At 42.5% G+C, this 22,218-nt stretch overlaps 6 protein-coding genes across 12 annotated transcripts; 4 read left to right on the forward strand and 2 right to left on the reverse strand.

Annotated features, from left to right (window-relative positions):
• Positions 1–1,953: 1,953 nt before the first annotated feature.
• Positions 1,954–11,358, forward strand: LOC120447879 (putative GPI-anchored protein pfl2). 2 transcript variants are annotated; one of them, XM_039629488.2, is made up of 4 exons: positions 1,954–2,495; positions 8,763–8,851; positions 8,987–9,548; positions 9,612–11,358. In XM_039629488.2, the coding sequence occupies exons 2-4, from the start codon at positions 8,763–8,765 to the stop codon at positions 10,419–10,421; spliced, it is 1,461 nt and encodes a 486-aa protein (XP_039485422.1). In that variant the 5' UTR covers positions 1,954–2,495; the 3' UTR covers positions 10,422–11,358. The 2 variants fall into 2 exon arrangements, with proteins under 2 accessions (XP_039485422.1, XP_039485423.1); XM_039629489.2 differs by lacking the exon at positions 1,954–2,495 and adding an exon at positions 8,638–8,690.
• Positions 6,996–8,690, forward strand: LOC120447880 (protein arginine N-methyltransferase 1). Its single transcript, XM_039629490.1, has one exon. The coding sequence runs from the start codon at positions 7,083–7,085 to the stop codon at positions 8,688–8,690; it is 1,608 nt and encodes a 535-aa protein (XP_039485424.1). The 5' UTR covers positions 6,996–7,082.
• Positions 11,359–13,616: 2,258 nt separating the features above from the next.
• On the forward strand, positions 13,617–14,118 carry LOC120448245 (cytochrome b5). Its single transcript, XM_039630154.2, has one exon. It carries the CDS (start codon positions 13,759–13,761, stop codon positions 14,116–14,118), a length of 360 nt encoding a protein of 119 aa, XP_039486088.1. The 5' UTR covers positions 13,617–13,758.
• A 7-nt stretch (positions 14,119–14,125) lies between these two features.
• On the reverse strand, positions 14,126–18,914 carry LOC120448242 (ATPase family AAA domain-containing protein 5). 6 transcript variants are annotated; one of them, XM_039630152.2, is made up of 4 exons: positions 18,661–18,914; positions 17,721–18,416; positions 15,135–17,624; positions 14,126–14,620 (listed from the first exon to the last, which is right to left on the reverse strand). In XM_039630152.2, the coding sequence occupies exons 1-4, from the start codon at positions 18,666–18,668 to the stop codon at positions 14,353–14,355; spliced, it is 3,462 nt and encodes a 1,153-aa protein (XP_039486086.1). In that variant the 5' UTR covers positions 18,669–18,914; the 3' UTR covers positions 14,126–14,352. The 6 variants fall into 6 exon arrangements, with proteins under 6 accessions (XP_039486086.1, XP_039486085.1, XP_039486082.1 ...); XM_039630151.2 differs by having other exon boundaries at positions 17,721–18,460; XM_039630148.2 differs by having other exon boundaries at positions 17,721–18,467.
• Positions 18,915–19,280: 366 nt separating this feature from the next.
• LOC120448243 (probable trafficking protein particle complex subunit 2) lies at positions 19,281–19,912 on the forward strand. The gene is made up of 2 exons (XM_039630153.2): positions 19,281–19,441; positions 19,499–19,912. The coding sequence occupies exons 1-2, from the start codon at positions 19,355–19,357 to the stop codon at positions 19,829–19,831; spliced, it is 420 nt and encodes a 139-aa protein (XP_039486087.1). The 5' UTR covers positions 19,281–19,354; the 3' UTR covers positions 19,832–19,912.
• Positions 19,913–19,984: 72 nt separating this feature from the next.
• Positions 19,985–21,489, reverse strand: LOC120447541 (translocon-associated protein subunit beta). The gene is made up of 3 exons (XM_039628987.2): positions 21,340–21,489; positions 20,768–21,143; positions 19,985–20,462 (listed from the first exon to the last, which is right to left on the reverse strand). The coding sequence occupies exons 2-3, from the start codon at positions 21,140–21,142 to the stop codon at positions 20,265–20,267; spliced, it is 573 nt and encodes a 190-aa protein (XP_039484921.2). The 5' UTR covers position 21,143; positions 21,340–21,489; the 3' UTR covers positions 19,985–20,264.
• Positions 21,490–22,218: the final 729 nt, after the last annotated feature.

Raw genomic sequence — 22,218 nt, forward strand, 5'->3', positions numbered from 1 at the left:
CTACCTGTTAATATTAGTTTTCTTTTTTGGTTTTTTGTTGTCTGTCTCGCTTGGGTTGAAGTCAGGCAGACAGTCAGACCGACAGGCAGACGGAGAAAGAGTCATAGAAATTGTTGACATATTTTAATTGGTTCGCTGGGTTGTTTTGTGCTTCTCTACTACGTAGTTCGCAATAGCTACATTTTAATTTCAGTTGATTAACTCCAGTCTGGAATTTTTTGAATAATTCGTTCATGTCTGCGCGCTTTTAGTTTGTGAACATTTTCTCTTCCACCCATCCATCTATCCATCAGAGATCATAAATTAATGAAATCCAAGCATTTATGTTTTCATTCACCCAACGATAGTTGATGAGCGCGAGACAGAGATAGCGACGTTAACATAGCTGCGTCATTTTCGCCTTGATGAAATTGCGCTGCGGATCGCTGATGGTTTTTGTAAACGTATATCAGACGGATCGTCATGATATATTCCACTATACGTAGTTGTAAAATCTTGTTGCGCAAGCTTTTCGCGTGTATCTGTACCTCAGTCGCGGCGAGTATCTGTATCTGTATCAGTATCTGCGCTGGTATTCGAGTCTCGGTGTCTGTATCCGTGAGTTTGCTCTGTTACAGGGTCTGCGACCGCGACGGGTGGCCTCCGTCTGTCTGCCGTTCTATCAGTAGTAACGTCTGGCCGTACGATTTCGTCTATATAATACCCATTACTAATTGAAGTGTTTCGGATTTAATAATAGCCCTAAATGCTGAGGGGCTTTGGCGGTGAAAGCCCGTACACTTACACTTAAAATAGAATTCGCATTGCAAGGTTGTTTTTGTAATCGTCACTATCGTCACACAGGATCGCAAATGGGATTGTTTCTTTACGGTCTGCGGACTTCTTGGGGGAATCACATTGGGTAGTTTGTTTACTTGAAATATAAAAACAACCATTCGTAAAGTTTCTAGCGTATATACTTCTTGGTAATGAAATACTTGATGGCTTCAATAATGTACCTTGAACCCACCGCCCCACTTACAGGGTACCTAAAGTGCCAATCAATCCCTTCAATGGGTTTTTTTTATCGAACTGTTGTCCGCCTACATCTGCTGGCTCGCTCGCACCCACAGCGCCCCGAGTGCGCATGTGTGCTTGTTTCACTTAAGTCGTCTGCTATCTAGTCTAGACGCATATGTACACACATATAGCCGTAGCCGTAGCCGTACGGCGTGTCCGGCGGCCATCCGTCCGTAGACGTAGACATTGCACGGGGTCTTTCTACTGGGCGAAATCATCGGGAGAGAGCCGAGAACAACGCGCACCTTGTAGATACGGACTGAAATACGTGCGGGTATCGGTATCTACGAAATACAAAATACGGCAGTTGCACGTCGTTTGCTCTTTTTTTACATTTCGCTGCTCTTCCATTGTTATTTGGTCGGTGCTGTGGTCCGCATTCGTTTTGTTTCGTATATTTATAGTAATCAAACGCGTTCGTGAGTAGGAATAAGTTATTTAAATTGTACAACAAAAAAGCCGAAAATTTAAAACCAATTGTGTAGTTACAAGTTAGTGAATGGGTGATCGGGTGTTGCGGAAAAAGTTGAAGGAAATGCAAGTACAGGTTCTCCTTGCATTAATATAAAGACCTTTTGATTGGTAATTATCCACAAAAATATACGACTGCCATTACTTAAGTCAAAAGATTAGGCGTTTGGGAATATATCTGTGAGGTAAATTAAAATGCAAAATAAAAATATGATAATCTAGTTTACATAAAGTTAAACATTAAAGAGAAATCAAATGTAGTTATAACTTATTTCTAGGGGAAGTAAACGATAGTCTTAGAGAAAGAAAATGAGATTACTGCTTACTTATTCACCGCATATGTACATACATATATGAACAGCCGATAAATGCACATGAGAGACGCCCAACTAATATTTATTTTCCGCTTGGCAATCGTTTTAGGTCGCTTGTTGCTAATCGCCATTAGTTTATCCGTGTGCCTGGCCTGTGGCAGTGTGTTGGTGGCCGCGATTGCCTTGCGCCGCTCGGCCAACGCAACAGCTGCATTAGCAGCAACACTAGCGGCAGCAGCAGCAGCGACATCAGCAGCAGCATCAGCAGGAGCAGGAGCAGGAGCAGGAGCAGGAGCAGCAGCCTCATCCGCAGCAGCATTAGAAGCGGCAACAACGCGCAGGATACGGCACAAACGTCGCTCGTCGCAACGACGGCGCAGCAACAACAACGCGGTGCTGTCATCTGGGACTGGGACTGGCATCGGGATCGGGCTTGGACTGGAAACCAATTCGGCTCTGGCCCTGCCACTGGCAACCACACCACCAACATCGGGCTCCACAGCAGCGGATCAGACAGCTATAGCCCCCGCCGCCAACTCCGCTGCAGCAGCAGCAGCAGCGACAACACCAGCAGCAGCCGCAACAGTATCGACAGCCGCAGCAACAGTTACAACAACACTTTTGCCAACCGAGCCGGAACATTCTGTACCCGTAAGTACTTACCCTTCGCTAGAACACAAGAAGAGAGAAGAAAAACCAGAGAATACGAGTGGGAGTGGAAAGGCAAGGAAAGGAGAAGAAAAGAAAAAGTTTTGTAACAGCCGATGGGCAGGAAAGTGGGTGGGTCACTAAACTGCACTTGGCAAAAAACGTAGGAAGTTGTCACGATTAACAAAGATTACAGAAATATATATACATATGTATGTACGCGAGTCAAACTGAATTACAAGTTTTGTTGCATACGTTTAGGTCACATGGCGTCATTGTGTTACACACTTTGGTTTCTTGAAAATGTGTCATCTCTACTAATAAGAATGTTCTTAATGAAATTTAGGAAATTATTTGTTACTATTTTTAAATATATTCAGTTTACCTTAAATTTTGAACTGAAATACGGTTGACAAAATGAAATTTCACGATAAGAGCTAAATAGGGAAAATATTTTTATTGGCATTACGTGCGGGCGCTGTTCATTATTACCAATTACCTTTTTGAACCAATTTAAATGAGTATACACTTTTCTCTCTGTACAGTCATAAAAGCAAGGAGACACGTGTCGCAAGTTTCCTTTTTCACTTTTGCACTCCCTTTTGCCTTTCGCCTTTTTCCTTCGCTCTTCCCAATATCCTATGCATTCCCTTTTGGGCGAATCAGAGAGACAGCGGCAGACACGAAAGGTGTGGGAGAAATGGTGGGCAAAAGCGAGAGAGACCCAGCTCTCAGCCACTGCAGTGAAGGTCCTTGAAACTGGGGAGTTGCTGGGCGGGAGAAGTGGTTGTGGGTGGCAGACAGGCCTGAATTGCTCTCGTCGGCGCCAACGCAAAAGTTCTTATGTAACTGCGCCTACACCGATTTATACTCCACGATTCCTCAGCCCAATTTTTTCGTGTGTATTGCGAGTGTTATGCAACGTTTGTGGAATGCACAGCACGTCCTTCTCTTTTTTTTTTTTGTTTGAAAGTGGATGGGCATGGAATCTTCATTTTGTGTCTGGCACTTGTGCGCGTCTTTATTTTAATGGACAAGACAAATTCAATTTCTCCATCGGCACTTTACTTTGTTTATTTGCCCGACTTTAAATGCCTGCCATTTGTCTATAAATTGTAATCATCTGCGCATTTGCTTATTGAATTTGCACTAGACATTAGCCGGCTTTAACCTTGAAGCCAAGCGATTTACTCCAGCGACGGAAAGCGACAATCTTCCCAACGAAATAGCCGCCCACATAACACAACACGTATGGATTTTGTGGATTCTCGCCTTGTGGGCTGTTGGGGCCAAAGTTGTTAATGCGGCTTTGCAGATTGTTGCTTTAAGATTTCCCATAAATGGTGGGCTGGGGGTATGGTGGCAGAAGTAGGGGAGTGTCGCCCATTACAAGAGATTAAAGTCGGCAACTTTGACAAATTGTTACTCGCTTTGCTGACATCTTCCAGTGCGCATTTGCTCATTTTTATTCTCTACATCGAGAATCTTGTTTCATATTTTTTCCCGTGCTTAATTTGCCCACGCAAATTCAACATTATGAATGAAACACATCAGATACGGTGGGCCCTCAATAAATGGGCACGGGTTCGGGTTAAATTAATTGGCATTTTATTATTGAATATCTACATATGTATCTACATTTTTACTTTTCTGTACTTGTTTTTGGATTAAGATATTTTTTGATAATTGGGCATTTAAAGGCATGAAAAATTTATATATTTCATAGGATTATGCACAGATTGAGGTTTTATTAGGATTCTTCAAATAGAAAGCGAGGTGTGTTTCCACTGTAGTGAGAACATAATAAATGACTGCTTTTCAACATGCCCCTCCACAACGTGGGCAAAACCCATTTGGAAGCCCAAGATGCGGATGGCAATGTGGAAACGGTTACGTTTACGAATGTGGATGTAAATGTGGATGTTGATGTGGATATAGAAGCGGTGGGGACATACTTAAGTGCGTGGGCGGGATGGTTGGCGGGAAATGTGAAACACAATTGCCGCTAATAACCCAAGGCGTTTAGCAGAATCAGAAGCAGCAACGTCGGCAGCGGCGTTCTGTTTTAATCGAATTTTATTTGCCGCCGTTAGCCAATGAATAATTCAAATTGATTATTAAAATGTACGCTCGCATGTGCGCCAGTGTTGGAGTGTGTGAACTTCTGTGGGCGTTAACATTAACAGCATTAGGATGTTGCTGTGGATGTGAATGTGCGAAAGCGGAGCTGGCTTTCATTAAAACCGTTATCTATGCCAGACGCACGCACCAGACGCAGACGTGCATAAATTAATTACAATTACAGCAGAGAGAAGCACGCACACACCGACAGCTGTTTCTGTTATGGAATTTTTGGCGGCCGGGAAAAAGTTTACTACACTACTAATGGAAAAGCACCGTTAAAATCAAAAACAAATACATATAGTATCCTAAAATGATTAGCTTTACCATAAACTACAATTTAACGTAATTCAATACAATATATTAGAACATTAATATTTACAGATAGTAAGTAAAGTTAAATACTTTCTTGTTGTTTTATATTATTTATATTATATAGGAATAGTTGCGTTTCAAATACGAAAACAGTATAGTGAAATTGTGTTGCTGTGTATTAGGCGGAACATTTGAAACATTTGATATTTGGACATTTCGTTGGGTACCCTAAGCAAACGCAGAGAAAGTCCGAAACTTTCAAGGATTCAAACAAGGCCAAAGGCAAACAAGCGGGGGCAAGAACAATGACAAGGGTTTACCCCAAATATTATGTCACATTATTAGCCATAAAAAAGCGCCAGCAAAAAGATAAACAACAACATGCGACAGATGCAGAGCAGTCGGGGAAAGTATGTTAACTTATGGCTGGGCTTAGGCCAACGAAAACAACAACGAGCAAAAACAAAGGCAGACATTTCTCTTACGTCAGAAAGTCTGGCCCACACACACACATGCACACATGGAGACAGGCACACGCAAACTATTGCACAAACGGAAAATGAGGTTATTGCCAATCCCGTCTGCAATGCTCGAGTAAACATTTTAACCTAATTTTTTTGCCACGGGAGCGGGACGATTTGGGGGCTATACACACACATATGCCCATGTATGTATGTTTGCGAGCGGAGACGCCCCAGACAATGTGATGCGATATTTTTCGGTGCCTCAGATTACCCAAAAAGAAGGGAAATATTGCAAGAAGACCTCAACAGTGTAGCGTCCATAATGCAAACTTTGCATCTGGCATATATCACCAGATATCATTGGGAAATGCAGTTTTGGGAAAAAAACTCAAGTGCAGAGCATGTCAACATATATTTATAGCTAATTAGTTATTCAAAAAGGCACGGGCATTACAAGGGTGACCCTGTCCCCAAAGTTTATTCACAGCAAGTTTATGGATTTACCTACCTATACTTACTGCTGTTAAAGTTCACTTGTACCATCTTTATGGGCCCCCTTAAAATTATAAGTTTAGTTTAATAGTTTCTATTAAAACTGGGAAATTTCGCGCCAGCATAAAAACATTATGAGTATAGTTACATATGTGGTACTTGGTCTGAAGTACACTTACGAAAAAAAGAAAATTAGTACAATAACATTTGAATATAATATCATATAATAAAAATAGAACAAAGCGCAAGTTTTGTTATGTCGGAAGCAACGATTAGAAATAATGTAAAAGCTGAAAATAAATTCAAGTTGACTTGTGCAATCAAATTATAAGGAATGCTTGCCCACCGAGCTCTTACCACATAGTTTCACTAGTTTTTAATTTACAAAATTGCATTTGCATATTTGTATAATTTACAAAGTACGCGGCCCCCGACGTCGCCGAAAATATTCGTGCTCTTTTATTTGTTGCCCGCGCAAAGATTTGTCATTTCTTTCATGCTCGCTTGCACACATCAATCGCCAGGTGGTGTGGTGGGGCATTAGGGGGTTAAGACACGCGAAAAAATAAAAAACTTTGAAAAAGGTGGCCAACGGAATGTGGACCATGCTGAGTTATGCGAATCGCCTGTACAGTGAACGGTGTACAAATCGTGCCAATTGGATATATACAATTGTTCCTGAACATAACCTGCATGCAAACTTAAAAAAAATAAGAAATAGTTTAAGTGCACTATACAGAACAGCATAAGAATGATAGCTATATTTTAATTCACCATTTGTTAAAAAATTTCAATGCTTTTTAAAACTTGCCCGAAAACCGAAGTTCACCAACAGTAGCGCACTACCCAACACTATGTTAAATTGATACGATAACATTGAGTTGGGCCCACTATTAAAATGGTCGATCGCTTTTATAAATGATGGCAACAAAAAAAGGTAGTTAAGTTTATAAGACATTCCTAATAACAAATCCAAACATGATATGTGAAATATTTATTCATTTTTGGTGAATCCCCTGAGGTATTCTTTGACCATTCCCACAAGATCGAATCATGACATGTTTTTTATGTACCAACGACCTATAAGTGACGTCACAACCTTTTTCTTTTGCGTCACCTTCCCAATCTGTTTCTTCCTTCGCACTTCCACTGTCACTTCAGTTGGCTTGGGAACTTAATTAGCTTATTTATTCGTGCAATGACTGAAAATAAGAGTACAAACTTACTCAATCAGAAAAATAAAACTATCAGCGCTCGAAATAAACCATTAAAACTAAGTCTGGCCGATTTCCACAATCAGCTGGATAATATACAAACAACATGCAATAGAAGAATGGAAGATAAGACGAGCGCGGAAAACTGGAAAACTTTTCTCCCAATTAGTGATGGATTAACCAATGGTACTCGTGGTCGAGGAGTTTCTTGTAAACAGCTACCAATAATTTCCCAAAAGGTGGAACATGTTATAGTTCAGAATGGAACCCCTACTAAAACGAGAGGAGGATTTCCCAGTAGAGTGAATAGTGTGGCGAATGGAAAGAAACATGCAGAAAAGTCGAACAAATCCAAATCAAAGACTAGCGGTAAACCCAGCGATACCAAAATAACATTACTGCGCAGACCAAATCAACAGGATGCTTCCCAAGTACGGAGCAAAACGCGAGTTCGATCCTTTCCCCGAATTCCCACGCCGCCAAGAAATGTGCCCAAAGAACTGGAGAATCTTGATCGCATGACTTCGGCGGATTTTCGGCACGATAACGCCGCACGTCTGGATATAATGCGATCCCGGGAGAAGGATCAGGAGCACATGCACTTCTTTCAAAGCGTCCTATATGAGCAGCGGGAACTCATCAAGGATCGCACGATCCTCGTACTGTGCTGTGGAACTGGAACTCTGGCCCTCATGGCAGCCCGAATGGGAGCGAAAAGGGTGTACGCCGTGGACTACTCCAAGGTCACTGGCTATGCCACCTTGGTGGTGCGGCAAAATGGTTATGAAGGTGTGGTCTCAGTGTTGAATGGTCGCATGAAGGATCTTAAACTCCCGTCGAAAGTAGATGGCATCATATGCAACTGGATGGGTCACTGCTTGCTCTACGAATCGGAGATATTAGAGGTGCTCGAGGCACGCGATCGCTGGCTGAAGAAAGGCGGCTTTATCCTACCCGATCTGGGTTCGCTATATCTTGTTGCCTCCGAGGAACACAAACTGAAAAGCGAGAGATGCAATCACTGGCGGAATGTCTACGGATTCAATATGAATGCCATACGTCGATATGCGCTGGCTGAACCTTGTGTTGCCCTAACGACCGGCGAAAAGCTTTTGACCATGGCTCATTGCATTCTCAGACTAAATTTGAAAAATGCCAAGAAAGAAGATCTGTTTATAGACCGAAACATTAGACTAAGTGTCACTAGAGAGGGTTATCTGGAGTGCTTTCTTCTCTTTTTCGAAGTGCAGTTTAGTAGTAGCTTACACTTTAAGCTGACTTGTAATCCCTGTTTTAAGACGCCTTTCAAATCGCTTTGGATGCAAACGGTGCTCTTTGTGGAGCAGCCCTTCGTAATGCGGAAAAAGCTTCACTACACGGGTAACCTGAAATTCAAAGCCCTGAAACCGAATAACTTCAAGGAAATGGAAATACGTATTGAGTTTTACGAGGGACGCGAGTACGATGAAGATTGGGTGATGTGTACTCGTCTGGTGGCCAAAAGATGGCTCATGCTGGAGGGCTGCCAGACTGTAAGTGATGTGGAGAGCTGTCAGGACGAGCAAGGGGAGAATGGTGGCCAGGACTTTTAGGTGTCTTAGAACATTTTTTTCGTTAAGCCTTTCAGTTGACTTTATGCTAATTGTGGTTTCACTTCTTTGCAGATGCTATCGGTACAGACGGCCGGCTGCGCGGGAATGGAGCGGCTCGGCGTTCCGACCCGCACATCTTTGAGCACACCACCTGATGATAGGTAAGTCGAAGTCCTCATTGCATAGCAGTAAATACTTAAAATATGAAGTGAATTCTTTTAAGAACAGCGCAACTGCTTTTAAAGTTCCTAAACATAACACAAATCCATGCTAATTTAATTTTACTTTATTTGTAGAGATCAATTTAGATGTAGAATGCGCGTGGATGCGCTCCAGGCACGTGAGCTTCTGGCTGTACGTGGCGACACTGTGATTCGTGGCGCCGGCAACAATCAGCACCAGCAGCAACAACATCTCCATCACAGCAGCAGTAGCAGCAACAAGCAACAACATTCCCACCACCAGCAACAACGCATGACAACTCCCAGCACGCACAACTCCGGCGGCGGAGGAGGAGGAGCAGGCGGTGACCACCAACACCACCACCATCACCAGCTGGGCAACAGCAGCAACAACAATAGTATTAGCAGTAATGTGGCGCGAGGCGGCATAGAAGCTACCACGCTCAAGTACGGAAACACGGGCAGTGGGAGCGGTAGTGGTTGCTACAAGGGCGACTGCGGCAACACCTCATCCGGATCCTCGTGCAGTTCGCTGCAGAGCCACAGCAACGACCACCACCAACATTACCAGTACCAGCTGCAGCAGCAGCAAACTCCCCGCTGTCCCCATCACGTACCACTGCCGGACAGCGAGTACGGACAGGATCGACACCTGCAGATCAGGAGCAGCTATCAGGTGAGTTACCTTAAATACGCTTTATAATCCAATTCGTATACTTAATGCTTTAATCCCAAACAGCAATCCGAGATCACCAGATCGTACACGAAACCGCCGCCCAACAAGACGGTGCGGGATGTTCCAGAGCAGATCTCGGCGGGCGGCTGTGGCGTTTCCAGCTCCAGCTACCGTCTCACCACTCTCCAGGCCGCCTCCTCCACATACACGCCTGCGGGCGTGTCTGTGTCCGCCTCCTCATCGTCCAGCAAGTCGAAGCCGAATGCCATAACCAAGTTCTTTTCACGGATCAGTTCGCCCAAGTCGCCGCCGAGCTGTACAATGACCTCGGTCGCCACAGCCTCGCCTGCATCCTCCGTCTCCATGTCGTCGTCCGCCTCCTCGCTAGCCTCCTCCGCATGTGTGTCCACCTCGTCTTCGGCCTCCTCACTGGCTGCTGCGCCCCTGCCCACACTGCCGGTGTCTAATGCATCCCTGCTGAAGAGCACGGCCTGTGGCTATGGCACACTTCCCAGTGGGATCTACTCAGGACTGGGACCGAGCACGCAACTGCTGACCAGCCTGGGAAACGGAACAAGCGGCAACTGCAGTCCCGAAAGAATACCTACACCACCGCTGTCTGTCTCAGTGCCAATCGGAGCTGGCCTGCAGCCGCTGAGGAGCAGCAGCGGCGGGAGTACCAGCAGTACCGCCAGTCTACCCGCCGTTGAGACAACCACAACTACAGCCACCACTCAGTCTTCCTTTGCCGCCGGAGCGACGGGTGATTTCCCGCTGACCACGATGAGCCGCAATAATTCCAACTCTAGCATGATGAGCTACCACTGCAGCTGCAATAGCCGGAATTGCAGCCACTGTGCGGCCAACTCATAACTGAGCTCGTGTTAAGTTTAACTACATTAAACAAATCTGGTGGAGCGGAAACCACTGGAGATTTTAGAACATTAGTTAAGTTTCAAGTGCTCACTAGCTGATTTGAACTTCACAAACTATAAGACTTTGCATGGTATTTGATCATAATTTGTAAACTTACCACAGGTCTTGTATTTTTAAAAGCTTTACTTGAGCTAAAACATTGCCAAATTTAGTGAAATACTTATCTTTTGTTGTCGAATCTCCAGAGATTTGTGCGGCACCTCCAAAATATATATAAATTTATATATATACATATATTTTTTTTATGTTAGCCTATGTTTATCTATTATGTTAAAGTTTAACAGATTTATTTTATGTAGGTCTGTCGCCAACTTTTGCGCTGGTACGAAAAGACTGTTTATTAGTCAGAATTTAATTTGTAAATTTGAGTAACAAGAGGGAAGAAGTTAGAGAATGATACGGAGAAGACATATGTATTGCTGCGCTGCCGCCTTTCAAGCACTCACCACAGGCCGTAGAAGGGTCATTTTTAAGTTAAGTAACATTATTTCCATTCGTCGCTTGATAAAAGTAATAAATCGAAGATTTTTTGTAGTATAAACCAAGAAACATCAAACTTGAAAGAGACAGACACAATACCACAAAACTTGAAGAAGGGAATGAGGAAAGTAAAAAACAAAACATAAGTGAATATGTAACTGTAATTTTATGAATGAATATTGTATACACATTAGTTTCAATAACTCTAGTTTTAAATCGAAGCCAACCAACTCTTAACTATACTCTACCCCCTACCCCTATCCAAATACCCTATTATTATTGTACGCAAGGCCTATGTGCTGGAACACACGAAAAACACACAAACAGTTTTTAGTTCAATTGAAATTTGTATTTGTATATTTGCTAACGGAATTACGATGTAAAGAAAAAAAAACAAAAAATGAAATGAAATCTATGTAAACCAAATTGTAGAGAAATTATTGTTTTCATTTTTTATTGGCTGAAGCTAATTAATTTCGGTTTTTAGCGGGATTTATTTTAAATTTAAAATTTGAAACTTAACGATCGATGAACCTGAAGTTATCGATAACCTGCCAGAATTCTGGCTGCAACTAACGATCGTGTAGATTCAAGTGCAACTCTGGTCTAGTGCGGCAGCCTCGTAATATTTTGGCGGTATATTTAAAATGAGATTGGCATTATATTTTGTATGTTCTGAGTTTAGGAAAACAAAAAGTTAAGAAAAAATCCCATAGCAATGTATATAATAAGCACAATTAAGCAACTCAGAGCTTTTCTTGTTTATAGACCCAGCCTTATTTTGTAGTCTTTATTTTCACGAATTTCTGAAATTTTAAAAATGTGTAAGTTACAGACACAACCCATGCACCTTGTTGTCCCAAACAATTTATATTTAAATTATAAAAGAGAAGGAAAACAAAAAATGGTTTCAAGAACATACGATCCATTAAATCAAATTTAAACCACATTTAAGCAACAATTTAGATGAGAAATGGAAAGCGAGAAACTAGGAAAATATGATTACAAATGCAAAATAATGGAAAACACTTTACTACGCCAACAAGTCCTACAAGCCTACAATTTAAATACATAACGATAACGATATAGTTCGATGTCTATGGATCAAAGAATACTTAAAGTAATGCAACCGGAAATAGCCCGAAATATCACAGAACGAAGCAAAAACCGGAGACAATGAATAACTAAATTAAACGCGTAGAATTTAATTACTTAATTAGTTCTAAACAAATTAAGTCCAGCTAAATATCGAAGCGATTGAATTCGTTTGATCGGAGAATCATATACACATTTATACAAACAGGCCTAATTTCAACTACCTCCAAAACTGTTTTTTAAATTAAAAAATTAAATTCTAAACGAAGTTCAAGTCTACGAATTATGTTTAGCAAAACTAAACGGAAACTAAGTAAATTAAATGAAACAAATCGATTAAATTATAGTAAATCAATTGATTGAATTACAATTTTTTTAGATTCAAGCAGATCGATTAATTCAATAAATCAACAATCATTGACAAGTAATTAATTTTACACCCTATATATACGATATTTATTACTATATGGTATCTGTACATTTAGATCGAGAATACAAAGGAAAGCGCACACGAGCTGCGTTTCGAAAATGCAAAACCGTCGACTGATATATATAACAAAAGATAAATAAATAACGTAAATTACAAGAAACGTATAGAGATTCATTTGTAAATACACCGAATGCAGGACAATGCGCTGAGGAGCATTATGTTTATGTAACCACATCCTATCCCAGGCAGCTCCCAAAGTTTCCGAAACCATCCGAGACCAAAATCTCCCACTTCCCAGTAAATCGAATTTGATTTTTGATCACTGCAGGCAAAGTGCACCCAATACTAGCAAAATTTTTTAAAGCGCATTAAGCAAAACGTCTAATATGCAAAAATCTGAATAAAAATCGATATACATACATATATCTAAATACATATATATTAATTGAATACAAATTATTGTTGTTGTCTCATATAAAAACCAAAAACCATTAAAAGCAAAAAACAAAAATGGAAAAAATGAAAGCAAATTTAAAATATATTTCCAAAATATATAGAACATAACTTTGAAAGCATAAAACATTGAAAACGTTGTTTCCTTAAAGCGGAAGATTTTGTTACCTTTTGTTTTTGATTGGCGGCACTTGACACACATTATCGCAGTATGGGATATGTACCCCACCTTCGATGCATCATGCTTTTGATGGCATTCAATGGGGTTGAAGTTAATGGACATGACTCGAAGAAAATTCCCACCGTAAATTAGTCAACGAAAAGTGCTCATGTGAATCATAAACTGTGTTTAGATTTCACCAACGATAGGCACCCACTCAATGGCAACTTGTGCCATCCATTTGCATTAATGATTTCCGCAAATCCCCCAAAGAAAGAGACTGGTCATTGCCTAAACCTACACTAGTAGGTCGCCCTGAAAGACGGTGAAATTCTCACGTATTTCTTATCAGCCACAAAACAGACAGATTGTGGAAATAAAACAGCAAATAGTAATTGCCCGACGAGGGGAAACGGGGCAAAACAGGTACAAGAAAAGTACCACCGATCTAAGCGATTGTTTGAACTATTGATAAATGTTGAACATTAGCTAGGGTCGGCCAATGGCACGCGTTCAGTGTTAGCCAGTCCGTCCAACGGTTAACAGCTCCTAAAATTAGCAAATTTAGTGCGCAACCTACATACTAAATCAAATTATCAGCAGCCAATAAAAGACATTCCTGAACACCGGAAAGCAATTAGGCAATCGAACCAGCAATGTCACAGTTGTACGAACTCTCCGAAGTGGCCCAGCAGAACGGCAAGAATGGCAAACCTTGCTGGCTAATCATTAAGGGAAACGTCTACGATGTAACCAAGTTTCTGGGCGAACATCCTGGTGGCGGCGAAGCACTACTCGAATACGGCGGCAAGGATGCCACCAAGGCGTTCAAGCAAGCAGGCCACTCCTCCGATGCCGAAAAGGACCTGAAGAACTACAAAATTGGAGAAATTAACTCAGCTGCACCCATTCAAGTCCAGCCCACGACCATTGGTGCGGCAAAACCCACGGAAAACACAATTTTAGCAGATCCCGAACCCGCGAAGAAGAGCTCTTCAGGCTTCTGCTGCTGCTAGTCATAGGTTTACATGTCATTTCATTGATTTATTAACATAGGATGAGGTCGTAATTAATTTAGCGTAGTTAGATTGTAAATAGTTCTAGGTATATCTCATAATAGCTACATCATCACGTCCACAATGCTTTCCTAAAAAGATCAACTCTTCTTACACGATCTGAATAAATTGCAAACAAAGCCGGTGGAGCTGCTCCACCATGTTCAAAAAATTAAACTAAATCCCAGCCGAAGACTAATCTTCTGGTTTGACCTCCGCGGATGGCTCGGTGCTGGGCGTAGATTGGAACGTACTGCATGCAGCGTCGAAGTGCTCCATCGTGAAACTGGTGACGTTGACCGTGTGGTTGCGCAGATAGTGATAGAATCTGCTCGACTTCCGTTCGAGTCCGGCCCGCTCCTTTTCGCTGCGGCATATGGAACGCAGGGTGGGCTCAAAGTCCAGCGATTTGGCGGAGCCTGAACGGAGAATTCCGTGGCCCAAATGCTCGCAAATTGAAGACCTAGAAATTAAAAGAAAGTTAGATACAGAAAGTTATTACTACTTTAAAAACTAAGTTTATTTGCTTGAAAATCAAAAAGAAAACGAATATTATCAGTTTAGTATTTAATAAGTAAACAGTCTGGGGAATAAGTGGATGAATGAGTGTGTTTAAAAGATAGTTATATGATCGGTCATTTTCATGACAATGCTATTAAAATTCAGAACGATACAGATATCTTTTGACTGGTGGTAATAATGACTGCTGTATGATATCAAAACCCCGATTTCCCTTTTCCATCGATTACTCCGATGACAGCTAATTAAGTTAGAATTTTTGAGCTTTAAAATATGTTTAAAGCGAAATGAGTTTTAAATAGAAAATGTCCACGTTCGTATTGGTAGATATAAAAAGGCGCCTAATGTGTAGATAATGTTTTAAACTTTTGTTGAGAACCAGAATAGAAATCTTTTGATATTAATGTGTTTGAATTTCGGGCTAAGTAAAAAGTTAATCATAATTTTTAAAACCTTACCTCTGAACCGGCTTATCAAACAGATTGTAGGGGCACTCCGTGGTCGCGAGTCCAGTTTGGAGCGCCTGCTCCACCAGCAGGTGACCGATTTCCTCGGACAGGTGCCACTGCAAGCGATCACTGCAATCGGAGTCCATCAAAGCAGCCACCGAAATGTTGTCATAAAAGCAAGACAACGTGGCGAGCGACTGGCTGTAGCCATCGGACTTCTGCCCTGTGGCGCTGCTCAACCAGGCTTTCTTCGGTGAGCGGGACTTCCGCTTGGCAGTGGTTCTACTTCCCCCACCCGGTGGCTGCTGCTCCTTAAGCCGCAGCGAACTAGCCATAAGATCGGGTAGATTCAAACGCAAAAGGCTAAAGTCAACGGGAAAGGGTATCCGGTACTGCACATTCTGCGAACTTGTAAAGAACTCAAAAAATCGCTGATGGATTCGACTGCCATCGACAGTGGCCAGTCGGCTATTTGAGGATTTCGTTGGCGATTTAATGCCACCCGTTCCACCGCCAATCGGATCTCCACCACTCTGAATGTAGAACTGCAGTTCCATTAACGTTTTGCGCAGATTTTGCTCGTTGTACAGATACAAGGATATTAACTCATCCAACTCGATGGGACAGTTTTCCATTAGCGATAATACGGCCAGGAATCGGGAGATGTTCAATGCGTTCGGGGCTTGAAAATGGATTATATTTTGCTGCATTAGGCGCTGCAAATGCGGGCAATTTGGATCCGTGGCAACTACAATGACCGGCCTCTTGGAACTGGCGGCTAAGGTATAAATGGCATCCGTAAATCCAGCATCCATGTTATCGAACAGGATATCCGCATCTTCGATTAGAATCAGAGATTTCCGTACTTCGGATGGAGGTTCCACTGTGGCTGTTTTTGCCTTTAAACCACTCTTTTGCAACTTTTGAAGCAATTGCTGCGAGGATCCTCCACCTGTTTTTCTCTCTTTCCTTATCTGATGTGACTGCGTGGCCTCTTGGAGTTCCTGAATCAGCTTCTTGCCCGTCCTCTTCATCCCTGCATTTATTTCCAGGACATTAAAGTTCATGTCGTTGGCTAAAGTGAAAACGGCATTGGTTTTCCCGCTAGATGAAGGTCCCACCAGAACCATTGTGTTGCTACTTGATCCCATTGATGCCGAATCGTTGCTCATGTCGAAGGTGTCATCCATGCCCTGCGAGTTGCGATTGCTGCCTCCATTCCCACTCCAGCTGGACAGAAACTCCCTAAGCTCCTGAACTGGCGTCAGATTCACCAAAACCTGTTCGAACAGCAGCGGTTTGTACTTCTCGGTGAAAAGCAACTCGCCATTCGGAGCGTAAGGCGGTGGTTTCGCCTCCTCATCGTTCTGTGCCATATTCCGCTCCATCGACCGACGGGTGCGCCGCGTGACCACCAGTGATTCTCCCATTTGCTGCGTATCCTGTGCACTGTCAATGGCGCTGAAGTGGCGGTACTTCTCCCTCATCTGATTATAGCACTTAAAGGTAGGAAACCGATCAAAATCATTCTTCCAGAGCTTCACAAAGCCGCGCTTGTTTTCCAGCTGTGGTAAAGTAGCATAGTTGAACTTATTTGCAGTTTTGCTGCCTGTAAAGTCCGCGGGCAGGCAGCTTGTGATGCTACTCGCTTTGAAACGTCGTTTGTTGGAGGGTACCGCTATGGTTACCTCTGATAATTCCTCTTCTGCCCTTAGAGAAATAGGTAACTCCAAAGGACACCCTTTTAAACTGAAACTTTCACAACCTATATGCGCCAGTCTTGGAAACACTTCATAGCTCTCTTCGTACATCTGCTCGAAGTTCTTTTGACGGACCTGCTCCTGACGAATTTTGTCTGGAACTCCGGATTGTAGAAAAGCCTGTCGAGCCTTCAAAACCAACGGATCTGGGCTGGGCTTTGGCAATTGACGGACAAAAAGCGGCGCTAGTTTCTTTGGTGTGGCAACTGGATTACTATTGTCTAGGTCAATAATCTCTACAGACTCGTCTGCCTTTTGGATCTTCGCCTTTTGTTGCTTGCCGGGACTCGTTTCCAGATCGTAATCGTAGCGCGCCTTTCCCACACACGATCGTCTTGGTCTTGCCGAGGGAGTGGATTCGGCAACAATAGGTGTCTCCTGCTGGCTCTTTCTGCGCAGCTTTCTTCGCTTGGGCGTCTCCATAGGTGGAGTTTCGATCGCAACTATCACCTTTTCAGCTAACTCCTTCGGGGATTCCACTTTTGCAAAGTAGCCTAACAGGCTGTCACGGTTTTTCGTGGGCGACGAAAGCTTCGAGAGAAATTCCTCAGTTTCTGGATCCTGAGATTTTGCTTCTACAACCTGGGGCTTCGATTCCACGATTTGGGGCTGCGCATCCATGGAACTGATTCGCCGAGAGCGCGGTCGACCTCTTACACGCTTGACTGTTGGATCAGTGGGTGCTGAGGATGGAGCCGTCACCTCTTTGGCGTCGGTCTTGGTCAGCATTTTCCTCAGTCTAGGGAAATAGAATGTTATATTGGGTTCTGAATCTTATGAAAAAGTATTTAAAAAAATGGCCACAATTGCATCTCTTATTCTTTACCAAACTCACCTCTTTGCCCTCTGCTCCAGCTGCAGTTCAATGAACTCCCCGCGAGCCTCGTCCGCAAGTCTCCTCTTGGCTCCGCCCTTGCGTTCGTTCCACTCCTGGAGGAGTAGCTTCCGCTTGGTGGTCGGCGTAGCTGCCTCACTGCCCGCCTCCTGATCCGCGGGAGATTCTGCCCCACCTTCATTTACCCCTAAAGAGCGATTCCGAGCATTCATCATGAACTCGAAGACATTAGTGGTTGGGTTGGGCTTGGCTGCGGTCACCGGGGAAGCAGCCAGGTTCTCCGGCTTACTTGCCTTGGCAAAGTGCTTCATGATGCTCTGGTTGTCGGCCACCGGAGTGCTGGACTTAAGCGGACTGGAACGCCGTCGGCCGTTTTTAAGACCGTTTTCTTGGGAGGATTTCTCTCGCAGTGGCTGCGGTTTCTCCTTGCCATCCGCCTTGGCTTCGGCGGAGTACTTCTGGGGTTCCATGAGTGCTGCTCGGCGCTTCTCCTCCCGCTTTCGCTTGTGTTTCTCTCGATGCTTCTGCTTCACCGAGTGCAGCACTTCCTCCATGTTCTGGAGGATCAGTTTGGATTTGGCGCTGGGCGGAGCTCTCAGAACGAACGGGGATGTCGGCTCGACGGAATCCGTGCCAGCATTTTTGGAGGGAGTTCCTGGTGGACTCGCAGTGGTGGTTGTTGGTGCAATGTGCTCACTTGTAAGACAATTTACATCGGTCATTTTTGTGGGTCTCTTTTGCTGTTTTCTTTTTTGGTTTAATGCATATTGCTGAGTGTGTGCGTGTGTTTGTGTATGGTGTAGTATTCTTTTAGAAGATCTAAGTACTTAAGCAATTGATATATCTACAGATAATACGAAAGCAAAACTCATAGGATCGCAACAGAAGATCGGGGGCAAAAGCAAAAACATGACAACAATACAATAATAATGAGATCTACCTTCGCATCGACTTTTCGTCTTTTGTATTTGTTACACTCCCGCACACGCACACACACTGCCGCGATCGCACTGGCGTCCCGCTGATCGCGATCCTCTTCCTAACGGTACTTGGGCCCCAATGTGTTACTAGTTTCTGATATCCACTTTATACGTTCAATATCATTTTATCGGAGTTTATTTGAAGTACAATTTGTTAGCACAATGTGCTGGGGGGAAAAAAGGCGCGAAGAAACGGTGTTGGTAAACGGTGGAGAGAGAACTGATTTCCAGCACTGATCGGTCAGGACGTAGTTAATTTTTGCAGTCTGCTAGCGGTTTTTTTTAATGACTTTGTTTTCTATTTTATTTTGACGGTAAGAAAGATATTTTGATAAAATCACTAGGATTGGGTTATAGTTGCATACGATCTAATAGAAACAGAAAATCATAAGGATTTGTACAGCCCTATTAGTACCATAATCAGATTGAAATACATTTTTAAGAATTACATAATATTTCATGTGAAATAACCATATTTATTATGTGATGTTTTAAACCAGTTCAATTTTACAGTAAATAAAAAAATAATTAAATGATTTACCTATTTAAATTACGTCAGCTTTTGGTGGTATATTTAGTAAAATAATTCGCTCGTCGAAACTTTTTTCGAATTCGGTCACATTGCGATTTAGTCTGTTTTGGTTTTTCGTGAAAATGTCCACATACTACTTTGTTATTGTGGGGCACAATGATAATCCCATCTACGAGAAAGAATTCAGCACGGTGAACAAGGAACTAAGGGTATGTAGGTCTGGGCAATAGTTCATAGAACTGGGTATATACTTATTCTTTCTGCAGAAAGAGGACCACAGGCACCTCACCCAGTTTATTGCCCATGCCGCCTTGGATTTGGTGGATGAGCACAAATGGAAGACGGCCAATATGCAACTGAAATCCATAGATAGATTCAATCAGTGGTTTGTCTCGGCCTTCATCACAGCCAGCCAAATAAGATTTATCATCGTTCATGACAACAAAAACGACGAGGGCATCAAGAACTTCTTTAACGAGATGTATGACACGTATATTAAACATTCCATGAATGCCTTCTATCGCATCAACACACCCATTAAATCTCAGATGTTTGAGAAGAAGTCTGAGATCTTTGGCCGAAAGTATCTGTTATCCTAAATTTGTTAATTTAATTTAATTTTAAAATTGTTAATGTAAGTAACTGTGTAAAATAAAACTTGATCTAATTTGAAAGCGTAACTCGGCTATTACCTGATTCATGATTTTTAAGATTATACTGTTAAAAATACCCCAAACCATTGAGCAATCTAGTTTATATTTTATTTAATTTATTTAGAAAAGCAGCCTAAGCTTAACATTGATGGACTTGTTTTATTCACTTTTTACTCAATGCGTCCTCGAATCAAATCTAAAACGATTTAACGCCCGTCTCCAGACGACAGTCCCAGACTGGAGTAAATTAGGTGTGGGTTGAATAGATGAACAACGCATGGAATCAATTTGAAACTAAAGCAACAAAATATATACGGAATTTGTAATGGGTCTTTGCAAAGAAATCTCTTGGTGGTGAGGAAAACATCCGTTCTGCAGCTTAGTGCTTCTTGTTCTTTCCAGAGCGCTCGTATTTGCTCTTGGACTGGTGCCACAGACCCAGAGGAATGGCTAGGGAGGGCAGAGTCATCACGGCGAAGGCCACCCAGTCAAAGAAGTGGGAGGAGAAGCGCTTGTTGTACTCGTTAAGGTTGACAATTCCACCCTCACCGGGCTCGGAGCTGATCGCCAGTTGGAGCTGCAAGAAATGTTGGGTCAATTATTTTGTGCAAAATCTCGGTGAGTTTTTAGCAGATGTCTTCTAGAATGGCTTTCTAAGATCGATTTTTCATCAGGAAACGATCGATTTTTTTATCTAAAAATCATAACAAAAAGCAGTTGGACGACTAACTGTTGTGTATGCCATCACTTTTAACTTAAGATTATTTTTGAAAGTCAAAGAGTTTTGGTATGCTTGGCATAGATTTCTGTAACACTGAGATTAGATAAGATTCTTCAGGAAAGACATTTAGATTTGAAGTCCCTACCATAACTATAACTTACCGTCTCCGACTCCTCGACAGCCTTGTAGGACACCTCTGCGGCGGTGAAGTTGAAGTAGCCGAAGGCCTTGGGCCTCACCACCAGGACATGGGTGAAGTTGGTCTGGGGAGCGATCCTGTCGACCACGGCAGTGGGCTGTCCCCCGACAACGTCGAAGGCCTCCGGGTGGAAGCCGGAGTCTACCAATCGCACCTTGGTGGCGGCACCGCTGCCCACGTTAAAGATGGTGTAGCGCACCAACAGGTCGCTCTTCTCCACCAGGTACTTGTTCAGGATCTGCTTGGAGACCAGAAGACGGGCACGGGTCTCGTCCTCCGACAGGCAGGTGCTAAACACCGCGCACAGCGCGAACAAAGCCAGCAGGTTCTTAAACATTCTGCAATAATAGATAATATGAAATTAAGTTTTCACGTTTCTCTTTTTTGTTGACGTGGAAGGGTCGCCGAGAAACGAGCGGCACAACAGGGCGACCACTTTTCCGGTGTGGTTTTTAACCATTTACGCAGCATATGAGCAGAGAGCACAAAATCCACATAAAAGTACACTTCTTAATTCATCATTTAACTACTTACTTGGACTTGGGTTATATCTTTCTCGAGTATTTCAATGCAACTAAACAGCAGTCGTAGCAAGCGGCCGCTTTCTCGGTGGTTCGTGACGTGGAATGGATTCGCTGTCAAACTTCGTGTGTCAGTGGTGCCAGGGCTGCATAAAAATATCGATATATCTGCTGGTCCTGTAGGTATTAATACCAACGAATTAGTATTCCCGTCGTTAAACCGTTAACGGGATTAAAAACGTAATATTACAAAATAACTGTTTTACAGTTGATACCTATAAGATTTTTGTTCAATTAAATTGCTTTAAAATTGTATTAATTTTTTTTTTAATAATTCATAGAGGCTTGGATAATAAAGTATTTTTAAAAACAACGAAATGTTTTTATATTTAAATATTATTAAGTTTAATTTTAAATTACATGCAAAAGCAGTAAGAAAGTAAGAAATTTTATTATTACTTATTTGTGCGAATAGTGCAATTCTACTCGCGGTGACTCGGCAACTCTGCTCGCCAGCGTCTGTAAAGCCGCTGTTAAGCGAGCTGCAGCTGCTGTTTAAAATACTATAAACAAATGTAAACAAAACTGTTTTTCAGTCTACTATGACTTTAACTATTGTTTTGCTAACTATTTTTTAAGTAGTTAAGGATTTTATGTGTCTTTGATTATAAATTTGACATACATTTCGATTAGAACAGCTGTTTGCCGGCACCCTGGAATGCCCTTGAATGACATTGCACCCTACAGCAAGGTTTTCGGCCTCTCAGTTCACAAATACATTATGATAAAATTACAACAAATCACGATAAAGTAATCAACTTCGAGTGGTCAAATAAAAATAAATGGATTCGTTGGTTCTTTGGGACTTTAATGACACACCCCCGGCACTAGA

This window comes from Drosophila santomea, chromosome 3L (genome assembly GCF_016746245.2).
Source record: "Drosophila santomea strain STO CAGO 1482 chromosome 3L, Prin_Dsan_1.1, whole genome shotgun sequence".
In the NCBI taxonomy this organism is placed as follows: domain Eukaryota; kingdom Metazoa; phylum Arthropoda; class Insecta; order Diptera; family Drosophilidae; genus Drosophila; species Drosophila santomea.

Coding starts and splice junctions, on each gene's coding strand:
- LOC120447541 (XM_039628987.2), bottom strand. CDS start 21,142: ATGTTTAAGAACCTGCTGGCTTTGTTCGCGCTGTGCGCGGTGTTTAGC. Junction 20,463..20,767: donor CTGTCGAGGAGTCGGAGACG/GTAAGTTATAGT, acceptor CATTTCTTGCAG/CTCCAACTGGCGATCAGCTC.
- LOC120447879 (XM_039629488.2), top strand. CDS start 8,763: ATGCTATCGGTACAGACGGCCGGCTGCGCGGGAATGGAGCGGCTCGGC. Junction 8,852..8,986: donor AGCACACCACCTGATGATAG/GTAAGTCGAAGT, acceptor CTTTATTTGTAG/AGATCAATTTAGATGTAGAA. Junction 9,549..9,611: donor AGATCAGGAGCAGCTATCAG/GTGAGTTACCTT, acceptor AATCCCAAACAG/CAATCCGAGATCACCAGATC.
- LOC120448243 (XM_039630153.2), top strand. CDS start 19,355: ATGTCCACATACTACTTTGTTATTGTGGGGCACAATGATAATCCCATC. Junction 19,442..19,498: donor CGGTGAACAAGGAACTAAGG/GTATGTAGGTCT, acceptor TTCTTTCTGCAG/AAAGAGGACCACAGGCACCT.
- LOC120448242 (XM_039630147.2), bottom strand. Junction 17,625..17,720: donor CTGGAGCAGAGGGCAAAGAG/GTGAGTTTGGTA, acceptor CTATTTCCCTAG/ACTGAGGAAAATGCTGACCA. Junction 14,621..15,134: donor TTTGATAAGCCGGTTCAGAG/GTAAGGTTTTAA, acceptor TTTAATTTCTAG/GTCTTCAATTTGCGAGCATT.
- LOC120447880 (XM_039629490.1), top strand. CDS start 7,083: ATGACTGAAAATAAGAGTACAAACTTACTCAATCAGAAAAATAAAACT.
- LOC120448245 (XM_039630154.2), top strand. CDS start 13,759: ATGTCACAGTTGTACGAACTCTCCGAAGTGGCCCAGCAGAACGGCAAG.